Genomic DNA, 21645 nt, shown 5'->3' with positions numbered 1-21645 from the left:
GCACACGTAGCCTGCTGGAGGTAATTTTGTAGGGCTCTGGCAGTGCTCCTCCTGTTCCTTCTCTAACAAAGGAGCATATACCAGTCCTTGATGCCCTTCTATGGCCCTGTCTAGCTCTCCTCGTGTAATGGCCGGTCTCCTGGTATCTCCTACATGCTCTTGAGACTGTGCTGGGAGACACCGCAAACCTTCTTGCGACCACACATATGGATGTGCCATCCTGGAGGAAATGGATTACCTGTGCAACCTGATTGGGCTGCAGGTACCTCCTCATGCTACCATTAGTGACAGGGACACTAGCAGAACACAAAACTAGAGAAGAATCAGTCAGGAAGGATAAGGATAGAGCAACTGTCTGTGGCCACCACATCCAAAACCATTTCCTTTTTAGGGGTTGTCTTGCTTTTGCCTCTCTAATGCACCTGTTGTCCCTTTAATTGTGCGAGTTTCCCTCCCCTCTGTCCAAGAACTCTTCTTAAGCCGCTGCAGGAGCAGAGCACTGAACATCTTCAGGGACCCCTTCCACCCTCGCCACACATTCTTTGAACTGATCCCATCAGGAAAACGGTTCCGGAGTCTAAAAGGCCGAACAAACAGACTAATCAACAGCATCCTCCACAAGCTGTTAGACTGTTGAACTGCTGATCTGGAGCATGCACACTACTGCACTTCATGAGCCTTAGTCATAGTTTTAATTTTAAATTATTATATAATATATTGTGTGTATTTATTGTGTTCGTGTCCTGGAGAAACGCAATCTAATTTTTGCTGCACTACTTTTGTAGGTACAGTTAAATGACAATAAAGCTTTGATTGATTGATTGATTAATTTGCACCAAAGCAGGTGAAATTAGTCATAATCACTTGTGCCTCCTAAATGGACAGACTGATATCTCTGAAGTTTAACTGACTCAGTGTTATACTGTGACGATTAAGTGTTCCCTTAATTGTTTTGAGCATTGTAGAACCCTGTTCTATATTAAGTTTACAGTTGTGGTCAAAACTTTACATACACATACACAAAGAAAATGTATGTCATGGTCTTCAGTTCCAATGATTTCTACAGCTCCCATTATTCTGTGATGGAATGAGAGGAACACATACTCCTTTGTCACAAAATACATTCATGAAGTTTGCTTCAATCAATTTTGGTGATTATAGAAAGTTGTGTAAATCAAATTTTCTTTGTAGCATGGCCTCTTACCTTCTTTTGAGTGATTCTGATTGATAACGGCTGGTGACTTTCCTGGGCCCATATTAGTAGAGCTTGTTTGATACACCCACAAGACTCAGTCACAAACACTACAATGTTAAAGTCTAAAGAGCTCAGCATTGATCTGAAAGAGCACATTATTGATTTGAACAAGTCAGGAATGTCACTTGGAGCCATTTCAAAGGAGTTACAGGTCCCAAGGCTGCCGGGCAAGAAAGAAGCCCTTGCTCCAGACACGGCACCTTAAAACTCGACTAAAGTTTGCTGCTGATCACATGGACAAAGAAAAAAACCATCTGGAGGAAGGTTCTGTGGTCAGATGAAACAAAAATTTAGTTGTTTGGCCACAATGACCAGCAGTATGTTTGGAGGCCAGAAGGTGAGGCCTTTCACCCCAAGAACACCATACCTACTGTCAAGCATGGTGGTGGTAGTATTATGCTGTGGGGCTGTTTTGCTGCCAGTAGATCTGGTGCTCTAGAGAAAGTAAATGGAATAATGAAGAAGAATAGTGGAATAATTATCTCCAAGTTCTTCAGGAAAATTTTAAATCATATGCAAGAAAGTTTGGTATTGGGGGCAGTTGGGTATTCCAATGGGACAATGATCCCAAACACACATCATAAGTGGTAAGGGATGGATAAATCAGGCTAGAATTGAGGTTTTGGAATGGTTTTCCAAAGTCCTGACTTGAACCCAATCGAGAACATGTGGACTGTGCTGAAGAAACAAGTCTGTGCCGAAAAAGCCAACAAATTTAGTTGAACTTCACAGATTCTGTCAAGAGGAGGATCAAAAGCACCTAATTGAAGTGAAATATATATATTTCATATATATATTGCACTGTATATCTGTAAATACTTGGAGTGGTCATTGAACACTTGAGATTGTCTACTTTATTATTTTATTTTATTGTCTACTTTACTATTTTATTTTATATCTTTATCTTTATCTCTTGTTTCCATTCATGCTTATGTTTCTATTTCTACTTTGCACAGAGCATCTGGAACAAAAACAATTTCCCCCCGGGGATTAATAAAGTATTCTGATTCTGAAAATGGCAGAGGGACATTTAACCAAATATTAGAATTACTGTACTTACTTTTTTACCCTGCAGATCTGGCCATATTTTCAGAAGACCTATAATAAATTAATTACTGAACCAAACTTCATGAATGTTTTTTGTGTGAGTGTTCCACTCATTCCATCACAGAAAAATGAGAGCTGTAGAAATCATTGGAACTGAAAACTGCCGTGATATACATGTTTTATACAAGTATAAGTAAACTTTTGACCACGACTGTACATCTGTTGGATGAGACACAGTATTATAACTGCTATATACGAGTATCTGTATAGATTCATATAGTAAAAATTATATATTTTCAACGTAAGATAATGTTCAACGTTTGCAGTCAGACATCAATTTCTCTGACGATACAGGCAGAGTGGCAGGTGTTACAGTGACGTTGTGTGATAAATGATGAGGAAGTACTTTGACTATATAAACACTTCATTTGGTAGCAGTGTTAGCATGTGCCATTTTGATGCTATCAGGGAAGAGAAGATTAGCTAGCTCACCACAAAAATGGTTACTGAAGATATGTTCGTGTTAGGCTTTGTGGAAGCAGAAGGCTTCTGTGGGCTGTTTGATGAGCTGATGTACAGTACAAGCTAACATCACAGTCAACTAACTACTATGAGAAAATGTATTCGGAAAGCGCAGTGAAATTGAGGACTGGCCTACAAAGTGCTGACATTGTAGCTGTGGTACAGATGTCTCTCCTTTCAGATGACCCCATTACCGCAGCATTAAAGGTGCTGCGACACGGCAGAAAAGGAGGGGGGACTTTTATTTTATCCAGCTGATTTTGCATTAGCTGCATGGCACATCAATAACCACCAGGTGGCACATGTGAGCAGTCCAGACTACAGTGAACACATCAGGGCCCTGAGTTTCCCTTTCCTCCCTCTGGAAGCAGACACGCTGTTTTATTTCCTCAATGATCTAGTCCGTATCTATGGGGCCCCTCTAGGGTCACATGGTAGAAAAAAAAACTGATGCGGTAATCTGTGCAAACGCATTTGTAAACCGTGCTCTGGGATTCACAATCCGTGCGCACGGTTTTGTAAATTTGTGCTCTCAGATTCACAATCCATGCACATGGATTTTGCCCTTTCTCATTGATCAGCACAGCAAAGTGATATTGAGATATTGATAGTGATCAATAAACAATATAGATTGATGACAACAACTCCGTTTGACTGTATATGAGCAAAATGCTCTATTTAACTGGAGGAGGAGGAGCACTGCCCTGCGTCTCTGTGTGTGTAATGTGGTGAGCAGATCTCAGTCCTCTGATTGGATCAGACAGGTCATAAGAACTATCATTCTGATTAAAAGGGGATGGGGTGTGGGTCGGTGAAATAATTAATCTTTGACGAGGAGCATATTAATAACATAACATGCTGCCATCCTCCAGCATCAGGGCCCATCTTTTTTGCTGTTGCTCGTTGCTAGTTTCAGACAGACGGTCTCAAAATGAGGTGTGATCAGGTGTTCTGCTGGCGCATCTCAGAGCAGCAGAAGGCGTTTGCAGTCATAAGATGGGCCCTTGATCTAAAGTCAATGTCAGTGTTTTACCTACTATATAGAGGGCTCAGTATTCATACAGTAAGATGCACCTTCATAGGCAGGTTCACAACACATGTACACTGTGCTTTAATGATTAGAGAAGCTGCTATCAGTCATTTAAAGGTTTTCTTTCCATGCATGTAGTAAAGTCACTGTAGCATACATCATGGCTCATTTAAGCAGCAAAACTAAAATCTGCAGTTATAAACAGGACAGTACAGAGGATACTCTCCAGAGGAGTCTCTCTAAAGGGGGAGATGCACTTAATGTTTCTGCTGCTGGAGTCCATTGCAGGTTATGTTATTTATTTATTTTTTTTAAATATTTTTTATTGATTCACAGTTGCAGTAAACAGTACATCCAAAGAGAGTCACATTTTCATGTTTCTGTATAAGCCAGGATTTAAAGGAAGGTGGCTGGGAGGATTTCCATAAGAGAAGAATTTTTCTGCGTGGAATCGAGGACGCAAAAGCTATAACATTTTCCTGCAAAGATGTGGTTACAAGTTCATCAGGAGGCACTCCAAAAATAGCTATCTGTGGTGAAGGACTAACAGATATACCTAGGATGTCAGAAATAGATTTAAAAAATGATTGCCAATAGTTAGACAATTTAGAGCATGTCCAGAACATGTGTGTCAGATTGCAGGGCATCTGAGAGCATCTGTCGCAAGCTTCAGTAGTCCTGTCTAGATAAAGTTTGAAGAGTTTGTCTCTGCTATAGTGCAGTCTAAAGAGTACTTTAAATTGGATAACAAAAAGTCTGGCACAGCTAGAGGAGAGGTTAACAGCTTCCAATGCTTTTTTCCATAGAGCATCAGAAATGCTTATCTGGAGTTCGGTTTCCCAGTCAGCCCTGCTCTTATCTACAGACGAATCATTTGTTGGTGATAAGAGATCATAGAGAAATGAGACATGGCTCTTAGGCAAAGATTTAGCCTGGAGTACTAAGTCTATACCGCTGAGGGGTGGGGCTTGGGGAACTGAGGAGAGTAGGCTCGTGCAAAGTCGCAAAGTTGGAAGAAGCGAAAAAAGTCTGTATTACCTAGTCACACATATCAGTTGACGCCGATATAACCACCTCCGGATCTGTAAGGGAGGATGGAGTATGAATGACGCCGAGAAGCCTTCTGACATTGGAAAAGGAGTGCCTCCCACCAATGAACCCCGTTTGGTCCTCCGAGATGATTAAAGGCATAATGGGCCCCAAGCGACAAGCTAAAATTTTCGCAAGTATTTACAGGTAGGAGGGAAATTGGCCTGTATGATGCACAGTTTAGAGGGTCCTTGTCTTTTTTATGGATGAGGAAATGGAGGCTTGCATTAAGGTAGCTGGTAGAGAGCCTCTCCAGAAGTAGAGGGGCTAGCTGGTTAGAAAATCGCTTGTAAAACTCAACGGGGTACCCGTCAGGGCCCGGTGATTTGCCACTTTTCATTGAGCTTATCGCTTCTTTTATCTCAGGAAGTGTTAAAGGAGCCTCCAGCATCTGATTGTCATTGGGTGAAACTCTTGGTAAGTCTAGTTTTTGAAAGAAGCCGTCCATTTGGGTTTCATCGCCAGGGGATTCAGATTTATACAATTAACAATAAAATAAATTGAATGAGGTATTAACTTTAATTGGGTCGGTCACTACCGTGCCTGATTCATCTCTAATCTGGATAATTTGGTTGGATGCTTGTCTGGCTTTTAGCTGGTGAGCGAGGAGGCGCCCAGCCTAGTCACCGTGTTCATATAGCGATCCATGGGAACGGAGAAGTAGTCGTTCAGCTTCTATTGAAAGGAGTAAGTCAAGTTCTGTCTTAAGTCTAAGTCTCTCTTTATACAAGTCCGGAGTATTTGTTACTGCTGGCAGTCTGTCCAAATCTGCAAATTTTTCTAATTCTTCCTTACGCATTCTGCATTGTTTATTAGCATAGGATGCATATGAAATTATCTTGCCTCTGAGAAAAGCCTTCAGGATATCCCATAGCAATGATGGGGAGATCTCTTTATTTTTGTTGGTGTCGCAAAAGACTGTGATGGAGTCAGAAATATAATTACAGAATTTTTCTTCTATAAGTAAGAGAGGGTTGAGACGCCAAAACCCAAAATGTTTGGGCTTTAGGTCAAAACGAAGATCTAGTACTACGGCTGAGTGATCTGAAACTGTTATGGGTAAATATTGTACAGAAATAAGTGAGGAGATAAGATTTTTATCCACTAGGAAGTAATCAATACGAGAGAAAGAACGATGGGCGTGCGAGAAAAAGGAATATTGACGGGAAGATGGATACGTGAATCTCCAGGGATCAATATAGCCAAACTGGTCCATGAAGGTGGACAAAGTTTGTGACATCTTTGAGGGCGGGATAATTCGGAAGCTCGATCTGTCAAGAACTGGGTCAATGACACAATTCAAATCCCCACCAAGAATCAAAGTATGGGAGTCCAGATTGGGAATTAGAGATAATACTGAATTGAAGAAGCTGTGATCATCCCAATTAGGGGCGTAGATTGATGCTAAGACTACAGGCTTCTGGAATAATATACCGGAGATAATTGTATGACGTCCCTCTGGATCTGTGATAATATTACTGGAGGTAAATTGTATGTTTTTCCTGATTAATATGGCTGTACCGCTTGTTTTATAATTAAATTGAGAGTGTTTGATTTGTCCTATCCATGGTCGGCTCAACTTGCCATGTTCAGACCTTAGCAGGTGTGTCTCCTGAAGAAGCATCACATCGGCATTCAGATTTTTGATATAAGTCATAATCTTTGTTCGTTTTAATGCGGCATTCAAGCCCCCCTTGTTTAAAGAGGTGAACTTTACCATTTGCCCACCGGTGGTCCCTCTATCTAATGAGCCAGTCATGTTACAGCGAATGGTAGAAAGGGTATTCTAAGACGCAGGCAGCAGAAGATGAGCGAAATCATAACAAATGATATCAAAAACTTAATAAACCATAAAACAGTGCAACTTGTCAATACAAAACAGACAAAAAAGGTCTCTTTACCTGCCCATTCCCTAAACCCCCCACCCCATCTGTGAGGAGACCAGGGGCCTCATGTATCAATGTTGCGTACGCACAAAAACGTGGCGTACGTCATTTTCCACGGCAACGGTCAGATGTATCAAAAGTGAAATGACCGTGGGAATGTGCGGTGCCCCACGCCAGCTTCATGGCTGGCGTACGCACGTTTCTACAGCTATTGTTCCTTTGGCGACACGTTGAGGTGATGCTGGGAAACTGTTAATTATGTGAAAACAATTAGTCCTCAGAGTAATGTGCACATCAGAGACACATTAATGGACAATTAACACACACGTGTTTGCAATCATATGGATGGACATAAAAGCATGCGCAAAGTGATGGAAAAATGGCATTAACAATGGCAGCCTTGGCCTTGTTAGAAGACATCGAAAATGGCAATGTCAGACGTGAGAGGGTGTTCAGAGAACGTGAGGATCTGTTGGCGAATGACGACAACTGGCTAATGAGTCGTTTCAGGTTTCCAAGGCCAGTGTTACTGGAGCTGTGCGCAGAGCTGCGGCCGGCCCTAGAACGGAACACAGCCAGGAGCCAGGGGTTGTCCGTGCCCACACAGGTGCTGACCACCCTGGGGTTCCTGGCAACAGGAGCCTTCCAGAGGGAACTGGCTGACCGGTCAGGAGTGCACCAGTCCACTCTGAGCCGAGCCATGCCAGCTGTGTGGGACGGGATCATTAGAATGTCATCCAGGTACATCAAATTCCCATACAATGCTGTTGAACAGGCCAACATTAAAGCGCAATTTGCAGCAAGAGCCGGTTTCCCTAATGTAATCGGAGCTATTGACTGCACACATGTTGCTATAAAAGCGCCATCACAGGATGAATTTGTTTTTGTGAACAGGAAACATTTTCATTCAATCAATGTTCAAATAATATGTGATGCGCAAATGCAGCTCACCAACATCGTGGCAAGGTGGCCTGGTTCAACACATGACTCGTTCATTCTCACCAATAGCATGGTTGGTAACAGGCTGGAGGCTGGCACGGTGCGTGATGGGTGGCTTCTCGGTGAGTAAAAAACGTATGTTTAATTGCGCCCCGAATGTAAACCAGCACAATGCCCATTTGGGCACGTGCATTCAAATGTGCATTTGTTTTGCTCTGGTGAAAATAGAGCGGCAGAGCTGTCTAACAAGCCCTTTATTGTCTCCTTGTGTTCAGTATGTGTCAATAAACGCGTGCGTAAAGTTGGAAATGTCACACTGCAGTAGCCACGGCGCACTTCTGCAGTATTTCACATGTTGTATACTTCCTTCATTTGACTCCAGGGGACCGTGGCTACCCCCTGAGAACGTGGCTGTTGACCCCTCTCACTAACCCCGGCACAGAACAAGAGAGGAGGTACAACGACCTCCATTCCAGAACTCGGGCAGTGGTGGAGAGGGCAATTGGCCAACTGAAGGGGCGCTGGCGCTGTCTGGACAGGTCGGGGGGGGTGTTGCTGTACACACCAGAGAAGGTGTGCCGCATTGTGCTGGCCTGTGGTGTCCTGCACAACGTGGCACACCGCCATGGCATACCACTGCCAGAACACCTCCCCCCACCAGAGGAACCGGATGCCGGACCCGTCAACCTCGACCCACCCCGGGAAGCGATACGGGCCCGGCAGCATCTGATATCAACAATGTAAAGAGGCAAGGACACAATTTACTTTTTAAGTGCATTTATTGCGTTGCAAATATCTCTGAGTACATTGGTCATTTGATCAAGACGATCACTGACGCCACGGATTGCCCTCACAATGTCCTCCTGTGATGCCAGCACAGCTTGTGTGAGGACACGGCCAGTCGGACGGACGTCAGCAGCTGGCGTGGAGCTGGTGGAGACGCCGGGGAGCGAGGTGCTGGTGGAGCCGGTGGGGACGCCAGGGAGCGAGGTGCTGGTGGAGCCGGTGGAGACGCCAGGGAGCGAGGTGCTGGTGGAGCCGGTGGAGACGCCGGGGAGCGAGGTGCTGGTGGAGCCGGTGGAGGTGCCCTCTCCTGGCTCATAGTCTATTCATGAATGATAATAAAAAGAATGAAGTAATTAAACATGAGTCAATGTAGTTATATCCTGGCAACTTTACGCACGAGCATGTGTAACGTGAGCAGCCTATTGTACGACCAGTATAATGACAACATTTCTAAGTTTAACACATTTACCTTGGGGATGATCTGTGTCGCCTTCATGGGCCCCCACAACTCCAGTTAGAGCTGTGTCACCCACAATAGCCGCCACTCTCTGCTCAAAGGGGGTCAGTTCCTCCCCTCCTGTCCCCCCGCCCGTTGCGGTCACGCTTCGGCGGTGGGCCGAAATCCTCCGCTTCACCTCCACCTTCACGTCGGACCATTTTTTTTTTTATTTCAGTGAGTGTGCGCTGCTCCGACCCCACAGCGTTCACTGCCTCACACACACGCTCCCACTCACATTTCTTTTTTTGTGTGTTTATCCCGGAGGAGAGGCTACCAAATAATACCGGTCTTCTTGTCTCGACTTCACTTAATAGCATTTCGAGCTCAGACTCGGTGAACTTGCGCTTCTTCCCTTTACTCATGCCGTAAATCTGATGGTGCAGAGAGGGGAATCCCCGGTGCAGGCCCTATTTAAATTGATTTGCATATTTTAATGGGGGCGTGGACAGGGAGGAGTTTAGCACTTCTACATGTGCGCTCAATTCCACGTTAATTGGGATGTACAAAGGAAAAGTGCTTGGATCCAGGCGTACGCACACTTTGATACATCTGATTTTTTTTGTGCGTACGACAGTTTCTGGATTCTAGCTTACGCCATGTTTCAGTAGGAAATCCACGCAAGTCTTAGTACATGAGGCCCCAGGTCTCCTGCCCTTGTCCCCTCCCATATCCCACCCCCCACCCCCTAGAAATGTCATCAACTACTGAACTAACTTGCTCATACTTCCCTTTCTGAAGCATCTTACCTCAAAGAGTCATCTCAGAACCCATAACTCAACAAGTGTCATAATATGTTTTACATAACCCTTTGAACCTTTGACAAAATACTTCAATGTACCCTTCCAACATGAGGTGGAGAATATATAAAAATAAAATATTCTGTGTAATATGTGTAATATTACATAGTAAACTATGACCCAAGTAAAGTGCTAAATATAATTATTTACCATTACTGTATTAAGTAAACTTTCAGAACAGAACAAAACAAACCAAGTCCTACGCTTGGTCAAGCTCAACATTAGTCAAAACTTACAATTACTGTGCGTAATTACTGAGACTATTAGCTCTGTAAAAATTGCAGCTTTAAGGAAATAAAAAGAGAGGATAAAGCAATAAACCCTGGCACATTTAGTTGTCCCATAAAACCGAAAAATGAAAGTTTTCAAATTCGTGCAAAAACAGCAAAGAAATAAATTGTCCGAGTGCAAAATTAACTCAGTTGGCTGCAGGAAAGTGTCTTTGGATGAGACAGCCTAGCCCTTTGTGCCCAAGGCAGAGGCACAGCTAGCGCGATAGCCACTGGCTAATGCAATGAGCAGCTACCAGTAGTCCAAAGCAAAGAGTTTTCAGTCACATGTTGTTATATTACAACGGTTAGGATTTAATAACGGTCATATACCTTTGACCTGTTATGCATTAGTGGTCAAAATTATACCTAATAGTGACCTTACGTCTTACCGGAGCTGCCTTGGTGTTGTGTATGCCTAGCTTAGCCGGCTAAGCTAGTTAGGCCTCGGGCTCTGTTTGTAACTTGAAGCGAACACCATGGCCTCTTCTGGGGAGGAGAACCTCTTCTTTGTCCCGCCACTGAGTGTTACCTGAAGGCGAGCCGGGAAGAGTAGTGCGGGCCTGAGAGAGAGATTGTACAGTTCTGCCATCACCATCCGGTATTTTGCGCGTTCTTCAACCAGAGCGGAGCGTAGTCTTCGAAGATCTGGACGGGGGCTCCTTGATATTGTAGTTTCCCTCTCATTTTACGGGCCTCTCGTATGATTAGGTCCTTAATCTGATAGTGGTGCAGGCGGATAATCACAGGCCGCGGCCAATGATTCGGATATTATTCCTGTGGCTCCGGCTTTCGAGGTCCGACGTCTTTGCTAGTAGCTTGTTGTTGCTATCGGCTAAAGCTACCAACCTCGCCTCCAGAGTACGAATACGCTGGTCATCTGACTCTGCACTGGTTTCCAGTGAGATGATACGTTGTCCGTGATCTGCATTTTTTCCAGTCTTGACTCCAGGGCAGCGAAGGAATTTTTAAGATCCGTCGCTATGCTAGCTCTGTGTTTTTCGACGCTAGTTAGGCATGGCACTCGGAGCTTCACTCTCGCTCTTTTTTGACAGTTTCGTTGCTTTTGACATTATTCCTGGTGACACGATGTTATACTGAGTTTGTGAGGCGTCAGTTCTTACTTGGGTTGTTGAGGGCATAAGAAAAATATGGGTTTTTGCAGAGTTGAGTTAGGGGGGACGGAGACTACGCCGCTCTCACACGCTCACCAAACCGGAAGTCCCCGGGTTACGTTATTAATATGTTCCTCATCAAAGATGAATTATTTCACCCACCTACACCCCACCTCCTATTAATCACAATGATAGTTCTTATGACCTGCCTGGTCCGAGGTACAAGGTACAAGCTTACAAGGTCAATTTATATGTTAAGTGTTAAGTGTATTAGGTGTTTTAAAAAGAAAATTATGTTTGAGTCCTTTGTGCTATAGTCTGACAGCCTGGAGAATGAAGCTGCTCCGTAGTCTGGTGGTATGGAAGCAGATACTTCTGTATCTTTTTCCACATGACATGACCTGTAGATGGGTACCAATGATGTTTTGGGTGGTTTAAACCACCCGCTGCGGAGCCCGCCTGCTTTGGGCTGTGCACGGACCACATCAGCCCATGATGAACAGGAACATTCTTAACATCTTTTTTTTTCTCAGAATACACCAATCAGCCACAACATTAAAACCACCTATGTAATATTGTGCAGGTTCCCCTTGTGCAGCAAAAATAGCTATGACCTGTCAGTGCATGGTCAGAAGACCTCTGGGGATGTCCTGTAATGTCTGGCGCCGGGAAGTTTGTAGTGGGTCCTTTGGGTCCAGGATGTTGGGTGGTGAGGCCTTCATGGATCGGACTTGTTCTAGCACGTCCCACAGATGCTCAATCAGATTGGGATCTGGGGCATTTGGAGGCCCACTCAACGCCTTGGGCTCTTGAGGAACACAACACCTTGTTGGCCACTGCCATTGGTGCCGTTGCCATGAAGGGGTGTACTTGGTCCACAACTGTGTTTAGATGGGTGTTTGTAGCATTCTCATCACATTTATTAAATATTATTAAGCACTTGTTAGAAGGGGCGCCACTTCCATTGATTAATTAATTGATTGATTAATAAAATAGAATTTACAACTTTCAGATACAAGACTGATTCATTTGATGAAAAAAGCTCAGGAAAGCTCTGAGCATGATGAGCAGACTTGGTGATCCTTGGTTGCCAGGACGACCACTGTACAGTAGGTTCAGTGAAGCAGCTGGTTTCACTTCTTCAGGATGATGAGTCCAGGCTCAGATGAGGCCTATCAGCTACAGAGGAGACACAGCATGTGTTCTCCAGTCTCGCTGCATTCAGTGACAGTGCAGAGTTAGGATCTATGGAGCCAAATCATTTCAAAAGTTCATTCTGGAGCTTTATTCAGCTCTCATTAAAATGTGAAAACAAAGGCCAAAAACCCTTGCCAACAGGCCTGGCTGCATGGCCTAACGGGGCTTCACCACGGAGAGCCCTAAAAGGGTGATGAGCAAAAGTAAGAGATGAGACACTGACTTACAAAATGTAAGCAAGGGGCCACAATTTAGGAAATTGAATCAAAACATTAAACACATAGTGCTGAATTATGATAAACTACATGAATTTGGTCTACAACAGGGTTTTTACCAACCCAGAAGACATGGTTGCATGTTTAAGAAATACAGTTGTGGCCAAAATTATTAGCCCCCCAGGAATTATGGAACATTTTCCTAAAATTCTTCCCAATGTTTTAAGCATTGATAAAACTTGATATAATCAAACATCCACCAGTGCTATTTAGTAGCTTTTGGTACATTTTGGAATATAAAATAAATTTTTAGGCATGCTTTATATCAAATATAGTGAAAAATGGGGTGGTCAAAAATATTAGCCCCCATGATGGGGTGGTCAATAATATTAATAGTATTACTCCCCATGTGAATTTTTGCTTTCAAAACACACCTAATTAACCAATCAGCTTTCAAACCACACCTGTGCAGTCAATTGGCTTCCTAACAACACCTGAGCATTCAATCAGCATAAAAGGACTCCAAGGAACAGGGCACTTGAACACATTATTGAGAGGGACTACTTTTACTCACCATGCCAAAGACAAAGGAAATCAGCCTTGAGCTCAGAAAGAAGATAGTGGAGGCTCATGATAAGGAGAAAGGCTATACTGCCATTTCCAAGTGTTTCACAGTGTCTAGAACCGCTGTACGTTGCATCATTGCCAAGTACAAGGAGACAAATCCTGTAAGAAACAAACCTGGGCGTGGTCGTAAGCGCAAGATTTCAAGAACTCTGGAGAGGAAAATAGTCAGAGATGTCAGCAAGAAGCCCTGGACATCTGCCAAGATGATTGTTGCTGACCTGGTCTCTTCTGGAGTTGATGTTTCAAGGAACACAGTTGTGAGGGCTCTTCATCATGGTGGGCTTCAGGGCCATCGTCCCAGAAGAACCCCTTTACTCAAAGAGCGGCACATCACAGCCAGACTGAGGTTTGCTCCTGAACATTTGAGAGGTAAAGGTGAGTTTTGGAAGTCTGTGCTTTGGTCTGATGAGACTAAACTGGAACTGTTTGGGCACACGGATGTTGCTTATGTTTGGCGAAGAAAGGGCGAGGCCTTCAACCCTAAGAACACAGTTCCCACAGTTAAACATGGTGGTGGGAGCATCATGCTGTGGGGCTTTGTGGGGCACCCGAACAAGGGAGCCTTGTTCGGGTGCATGGCATCATGAAAAAAGATTATGTTGAAATTTTGAGGGATAACATGCAGAAATCTGCTCGTGGTCTAGCCTTAAGTCGTTGCTGGGTCTTCCAACAAGGCAGTGACCTAAAGCATACATCGAAATTGGTCCAACAGTTCCTGAAGGATACCAAAACCAAGGTCCTGGAGTGGCCCGCACAGAGCCCAGACCTCAATCCTATTGAGAATCTGTGGCGGGTGATCAAAGTGAATGTCCATGCTCGGAAACCACGCAATTTGGACCAGCTGGAACAATTTGCAATGGAAGAATGGGCCAAAATCCCTCAGGAGACCTGTGCCAACCTAGTAAAGAACTACTCTAAGAGGTTGTTGTCAGTTGTGGCTCAGAAAGGGTACACTATTGACTATTAATGGCCAGGGGGCTAATAATTTTGGACGTCTCATTTTTGCCCTTTCTTGTTTCAACTCAGTGTATCAATAAAATATCCTAATCAAATTTAGTGGACATTTTGTCTTTGTTATTTTGGAAACAAATACACTATAAACACTTGTTGTTAATGGTCATTTCCATGGAGAAATCAAGAGTTTTGTCTAATTTCATAAGGGGGGCTAATAATTTTGGCCTCAACTGTACAAGATCTTTTACAGCTGTATGTGTAAAACTGGGATAGTCTGAGGTTACAACTTAAGTGCAGTATGAACTCTTAAATTAGCTCATACCTTGTCAATTGTCTGATATGTACTGCTGCGCAGGTCACTAATACGACCCATTGCATTACCTTAAAAATATGGACTTATGGACTCACCATTAGAGGACATATAAATCAATAAATGCATAAAATATTAATATTCACAGATGATATGACAAAAATTGCATGGTCATATTTATGAAAGTCATTCATTTTACGCAAATCATTTTCTGTTCTGTTATTACTTGTCTAACCGTGTGAGACTGTTTTTCTTGTGTAGCTGACTCGAATTTTAGCACCAAATGCAGAACAGACCTGCAGCACTGAATGAAGAAAAGACCAGGCTAATATTAACTTTTCCTGAACATACACTTACAGTTAGACTTACACTTTGGTATAACACATTAACTTATTTTATGTTTTACAGATATAACTGTAACTAACCTATGAGAATTAATTATAATTAAGATTTTTATGAATGGAAACATGAAAAGCAATGCCTACCCATGTAATTTAGCTTAATGGGAACAGATGAGACGGTCACCTCTCTTTGCAAAACCATTAGAGTCGAGCATCATGTCTGATGTTGAAATGCACAGCATAAAGAACAGGTGTTTATCAGTCAGTCGTGATCTGTAACGTGAAAAAGTTTGTTAGCACACATACGTGGAGCCTAAAAAAACAAGCATCCTCTGTGTGTGCCTGCACATGCTTGGAAACTGTGTTTTCTTCAGTGAGCAATAGTTGTCCAGTGTAGATGTAATGAACTTTTCTTTGAGAGCAGGGTCGCACTGTATGTCAGTCAGTTGTAGTTTACATCTAGGAAATGCCGATTGAACTCGGTTTGGAGTAGTGGCCAATCTGTCGGTGTGGCAGGGTGGCACATCCAGGGTAGCCAGCGTTGGAAAATGTTCAATGCACTTCTTGGTCAGCTGTCGGGAAAGGAGGCTCAGCTTGGCTTTGAATGCTTGCACGTGTGAATACAGCTCATGCGACCAGCGAACACTTGAGTGGGATAGCACGTCAGTGTGTTCTGTCTCACTTTCCACCAGTAACTGCAGAACAGGCGAGGCCCGGATATAGCTTATTAGTTTCACCACCGTCTTGGCACCATGATCAAGTCCTAACACAGAATTACAAAGGGATTCCTGGTGAATGATGCGGTGTAGGAATACAAAATCTGAGTAAGGGCTGTCCTGTCTTACCCGGCTTTTGTCCAATCAAAATGTAGACAGCGCCCTCTCTTGGAATCAAGCAAAATAGCAATGAAGACGAACTGTAGTCACTTGCCTCATTAACATGCTGCTTCTTATTGATTTTTTGGAGATTGTCCACGGGCTGGTACCGGTCCATGGGCCATATTTTTCCCATGTGTGCCATAAGAGCATGTGTTATAAAGTTTTATAGACTAGGGGTGTGTTTTTGAAGAAAGAGGATCCTTGGCGCTCTTTTACTGATTACTAATTAAGTATTTTGTGTGGAAAGAGAACTGGCCTCTACTTAAAGAGGAGTAATTTGAATTCGAAACAATATGTGAATTATATGCACTTACATGTGGAAACCCACTCCTTCTGTTGTCAATATATGCAACATATCATGAGAACCAATGGAGACGCTAAGCTTGTAAGATGAATTAATCAAATAACATAGAGTGACAAGTAACATAAAAAATAAACATTTTCTTAGCTGTAGCATAGGATTATACAACAGTGAAACACATCAAAAATAATAAATGATAATAGAAGTCAAATCATAAGTAAATCATCCTGGTAACAATACGCTCATGTGGTACTGGTGTTTCCTTATATCACTGTGTTAAAAGTTATTACCAAAACTCATGAGATAGAGTGGAATCCTTTAAAAAAGCAGATCTGAAGCAGAGCATATTTCATAATATCAAAATTATAACATGTTCTGAAACACAAGATATATATATTTACTAGAGGTGTGAATCTTCACTGGCCTCACAATTCGATTTGATTACAATTCAGCTGTCAACAGTTGAATGCAAAATAATTTTTGATGCATCTTAGTGTGTGGCATTGCTCAATGATCTATATAACTGCACATGGCTACTTTTCCCTTTTATTCAGAAAGACTACAGCAGTCTACTAAATAAAAGCTGCATATTTTCAATACATAAACATTACAAAAAGAAAACATTTATCCATCTGCAGTGCCTTACAAGTTTGTTGTAATCTACAATTTTAATTCTGCTCTTGCTTTGTACAGGTTAGCTTAGCAGATATCTAACATCACATCCTTGAAAAAGACCAAGGAAACTGGAGTAGCATTTAGGGCTTTTAGGTAGGATCTTTCCTTTCATTTGAAAAACTGTGAAAACATAAAAAATATTGCATTACAAACTGCGAATATACATGAATATACAACACAAATTTAGCATAAAGCCATCACAAAAGAATAAATTAGTAGCCATTACCATGAGGCTTGCATCTAAGCTAATTTTAACATTGATGTAAATGGTCAAATGCCAATAGCGATTAGCATCTATTACTACTACATCTTATAGGCTGGACCCACTCGATGTGCCTGCAGCGCTGCTGCTTGGCGTTACCTCTCACTTTTCATTTTGGCGTCCAAGGTAACAGGTTAGACCATTCACACTGGATGCCTGAGACGCACTTCTCACATGCGTGTCGAGTGTGGCTGCTGCATCGCGTCATCTAGAGATCTTGTGAAGCTCCAAATTTCTAATTATCGCAGCAAAGTAACCTTAAATCCACGTTAAACAACAGACCAGATTAATTGTGACATCTGTGTTTTGCCAGACAACTTTAGACCTTACAAACGCACATTCAGAATGCAGTATGCATACAGACAAGACAACACAATCACAGCTATGTGACCAGCACCAGCGTAATTTCAACTTAATAAATCATACAAAACAAAGTTTCATGTTCAAAGCCATCACACAACATACAGTCATCAATTAATCCATTTTCTTGATCTGGGGTGTGAGAAATTTGATTTTGTGACATGTATCCTTTAATGGACGGCGCATATGTTAATTGCCTTTTTACTTTATTTCAGAGATCGTGGTTTATTAATCGCCTCATGCAGGGTCTCCAATTAATGTAGCGTTTTCACCACAATTATGAAATATTATTGAGCACTCGTAGAGGGGGCACCATCTCCATTGATTATTAATTAATTGATAGATTTGTTAATTAGGAGGAAAATTAATCACATCAGATGAATCACTCTTATATCTGAAAGTTGTAAATTCTGATTACACTGACCTGAAGTACAACAATTTAATTCAAGATATTTATTGAACTACTAAGGGACATGGAAGATTAAAGGTGGTTTAGTGAAGCACCTTTTCTCACTTCTGATGATGAGTCCAAACTCAGACAGGGCCTAGTAGCCACAGCATGTGTTATTGGGTCTTGCTGCGTTCAGTGACTGCAGACAGTACTGCAGAGTTGGTATGCATGGAGCCAAATCATGTCAAAAGTTAACTGCATTAAAAAAAAAGAGGTTAAAAAAATTGTGATTATTCATATAGCAAATGGCAGGCTTTCCTTGTGGCTTTTGGGAAATCATTGCAGTGTTTCTTCTCAGTTGAGAGTTCATTATGGAGCTTTCTCCAGCTCTTAGTAAAAAGTGAAAACAAAGGCCGACACCCATGCAGGTCTGTCAGCCGCATGGCCAAGCAGGGTCTTCACTACAGAGAGCCCAAAAAGGGTGATGAGCAACAGCCAAGAGTCAGGATGTAAGCCGTAAGAGACAAGAGAGACAAGAAAGTTTTATAATCTTGGGGCGTGTTTTGGTGTTCGTTTACTGATTACTGAATTATTCCTTTGTTTGGAAAATGAATTGGCCTCTACTTAAAGAGGGGTAATCACCCCCGGGTTTCTTAATAATATTTGAATTATATGCACTTGCAAATTGGAAAATCATCAATATATGCAACAAATCATAAGAACCAATGGGGGCACTAAGAGCTTGTAAGATGAATAAATCAAATAACAGAGTAACAAGTAACATAAAAAGTAAACATTTTCTTCTCTGTAACATAGGATTGTGTAACAGTCAAGCACATCTAAAATAATAAATCATGATGAAGTCAAATCATAAGTAAATCATACTGGCTATCGGGCCGTTAACAAACGATCAATCAGAGCACTCTCATGGTCGTTTATAACCCGTCTGATGATGGTGGTGTCATCAGCATTTGTCACAATAGAATTCTCTTGATTCTGGGAGATTCTGCAGTCATGGGTGTACAGTTTGAGCAGGACAAGAACAGAGTAGAGCACACAGCCTTGGGGGGCTCCAGTTGAGCACTAACGTAGAGGAGGTGGGATTACCAATCTGTACTCTCTGGGGTCTGTTTGTGAGGAAGTCCAATATTCAGCTGCAGAGTGTTGTACTGAAGCCCAGAGTGTTTGGTTTTCCAATCAGCTTCCTGGGTGAGATTGTGTTGAATGCCTAGCTGAAGTCAACAAACAGCATTCTGATGTAGCTGTTCTTATTCTCCAGAGTGAAGAGCAGTGGATATGGTATCCTCTGTTGGTCTGTTGGTTTTAAAGCATACTGGTGAGGGTCCAGGTTGGCAGGGATGTTGTCTTTAATATGCTGGAGAACCAGTTTCTTGAAACACTTCCTCAGGATGAGGGTAGTCACAGGGCAGTAGTCATTAAGACTAGACAAAACAGACTTTTTAGGAACAGGAACGATGATGGAATGATTATGGAATGATTTCTGAAGCACATAAAAGGCTCTACTTCTCTACTTCTACTACCCCCCAGGCCATGAGACTCCACAATTCATCATCAACACTCCGTTTTCCAAAATATATGTAGCAGGTCTCAAAGAACCCAAACACTAGCCCTTTTCACACAGAGATGCCGCATTATCGCTGCAGCGGTGGTTCGCCAATTCTCCGCCGTTGTTTGTTCACACAGAACCAAGCAACTCCGGCATAAAGACGCACCAGTGTGTAATTCACACAGAAAGCCAGTGCTGCGGTTCCAAAAGAGGTGTGACGGTACACGTCATGATAATGACATCTGTGTGTTTTTTTCAATGCGTTTCCCCCGGTGTCTACCTGTTAATCTAAACATGTATGTTAAAATAATTCTTTGATAATTTAGAACTGGAGGAAGGAGATCGGAGTCACCTCAAAGTTCAAACAAGGTTTTAATCTTGTACAAGAGGAGCATTCACAGAGCAACACGCAGGTCTGTTACAAAGTAAAGACTCAATTTCTGAGGAGGAAAGCTTGGTATTTATCTCTGTGGGTGTGTTTTCACTCTGACAGCTACTAATTTATGCCCTCCTGCACTTAAAAAATAATTCACAGAGAAGGGAGTGATAACCTTCAGTGATTACTCAATACCTTACATGGGTCATAAAACAACATAAAACAAGGTCACAGGTCACAGTTCATGTTAAACATACGTTACTTTGAATATGGCTGTGTAAGACTTCAATTCACATATCTCTACATGAAGTACAAAATTTCCATCACAATGTACCTGCTGACTGTTTATAATCATATGGATACAGTTATAAGGTGTTGTGAATGAGATCCTGACCCACCATGCATCCTGGAAAGTGTCAAAGTTATGTTTTTCGCTCTAAATTACATAATTACATAATCGGCATCAGTAAACAGGACGCTGTCTGACTCTCTCACTCACGGGGAGGGATGCTGTTTTCTAGGGGAAAGTTCACTGAAGTCTCGGTCGGGAGGGCTGACCGTCGCGGTGACTTTTTTCAAGACAGTAACTACAACAACACAATATTGGAAGGAGACAAACACTTGGCGAATTAAAGTTTTTTGCCGAGTCGGTAGGACAGACAAGGTGACAGACAGGAGGACAGACACCCCTCCACTATAACTGTGGTATTTTTTTCCTCACATAAGCTGTCAAAGACACTACCAGTTACTACGCTACTGTTGTTTGGTCCTGTAACGTTGCTTTGTGGGTCATTTCTCTTTATTTTGTTGAGTGAAGGACCTGTTTAGTTATCAGACTGTCAGATCACACAACCCCACCCCTCGCCGCATCTGAGACACACAGAGGAGGATGCGCAGGATCCCCTCACTCAAAGGGCAGTGTGAATGGGGCTACTGTTTTATTTTTTTAACCACTGAGATTTAAAGAATGACGATAAATCTACCTTGTAACCTTGTATAATTTCTGGGTTGATGTCAATTGTAAAAGGTGTTGATGAACAGAATCATCAGTCTGTTACAGTTGTTCTGATTGGTTTGTCTCTCTTCAGGCGGAGCTGGTTGCAAAGGTGGAAAAGATGCATCAGAGCATCCTGGAAGGTCTCAACTTCGCTCGGCCACCTCATCCTCCTCCATTCCCCCCCCCGCCACTTCCACCTCCTCACGGGATGCCTTTCTACCCCCCCACTGGCTCCTTCTACCCCCCACCCCCGATGATGCCTCCTCAGGGGAGGGGCAGAGGAATGCCTGGTGAGTAGAGCCACTAATAGGCCATTTGGTTTTTATAAAATGTAAAATATTGTTGCTCCCATCACACTTTTTTTTTAAAATGTCACCTTCCCTAAACAAAACCCTACTTAAATCACTTTGAAAGATTTTTTATTTGTGTTGTGCTGTGCTGTGTCCAAGACCAGATACCAAGATGTGAACTAAATCAGTTTAATACTCAGAACAGAATGATGTAGCACCACAGATGCACTTACACACATTGACAACCTTTGTTTTTCTTCTCCCTATGAGGACTTCAAGGTATCTCGTCACAGGGTGGGAAGCTGGAGATAGCAGGCACTGTGGTGGGTCAGTGGGCTGGAGCTTGACGTAGCCTAGGAAGAGGAGGCTACCCTGTCCAGGTGGTGTCTGTTGGTGGACCAATCAGAGGGTACTTACAGATAGAAGATAAAATGTCTTACATACTTTATCTGTTTTATCTACTATTATTCACTCACAACCATATGGATGTTTCTGTATCCTGTATTCGTCCCCGAGGTGTGATTTCAACGCACGTCATCAGGACGTTTGGTCGAGGAGACAGGTACCACGCTCGAGCCTTCAAGATTCAGGGAGCGTATCTGGTGAGTCAGTGTCAGTGAGGATTCACTCTTCACATGGCATTCACAATGCACTTATAGTGATCAGTACA

At 42.7% G+C, this 21645-nt stretch overlaps 1 protein-coding gene across 1 annotated transcript in view; it reads left to right on the top strand.

Moving 5' to 3' along the window:
• The window catches only part of LOC140997982 (constitutive coactivator of PPAR-gamma-like protein 1 homolog), a 65860-nt gene that overhangs the window by 36786 nt on the left and 7429 nt on the right, over nt 1-21645 (top strand). Inside the window, 3 exon segments of the mRNA XM_073468078.1 lie at nt 20777-20975; nt 21246-21384; nt 21481-21577. Coding sequence (XP_073324179.1) covers nt 20777-20975; nt 21246-21384; nt 21481-21577 — 435 coding nt within the window.

The sequence above is a fragment of the Pagrus major genome, chromosome 6 (genome assembly GCF_040436345.1).
Source record: "Pagrus major chromosome 6, Pma_NU_1.0".
Classification (NCBI taxonomy): Eukaryota; Metazoa; Chordata; class Actinopteri; order Spariformes; family Sparidae; genus Pagrus; species Pagrus major.
This window is presented reverse-complemented; position numbering and strand designations above follow the sequence as displayed.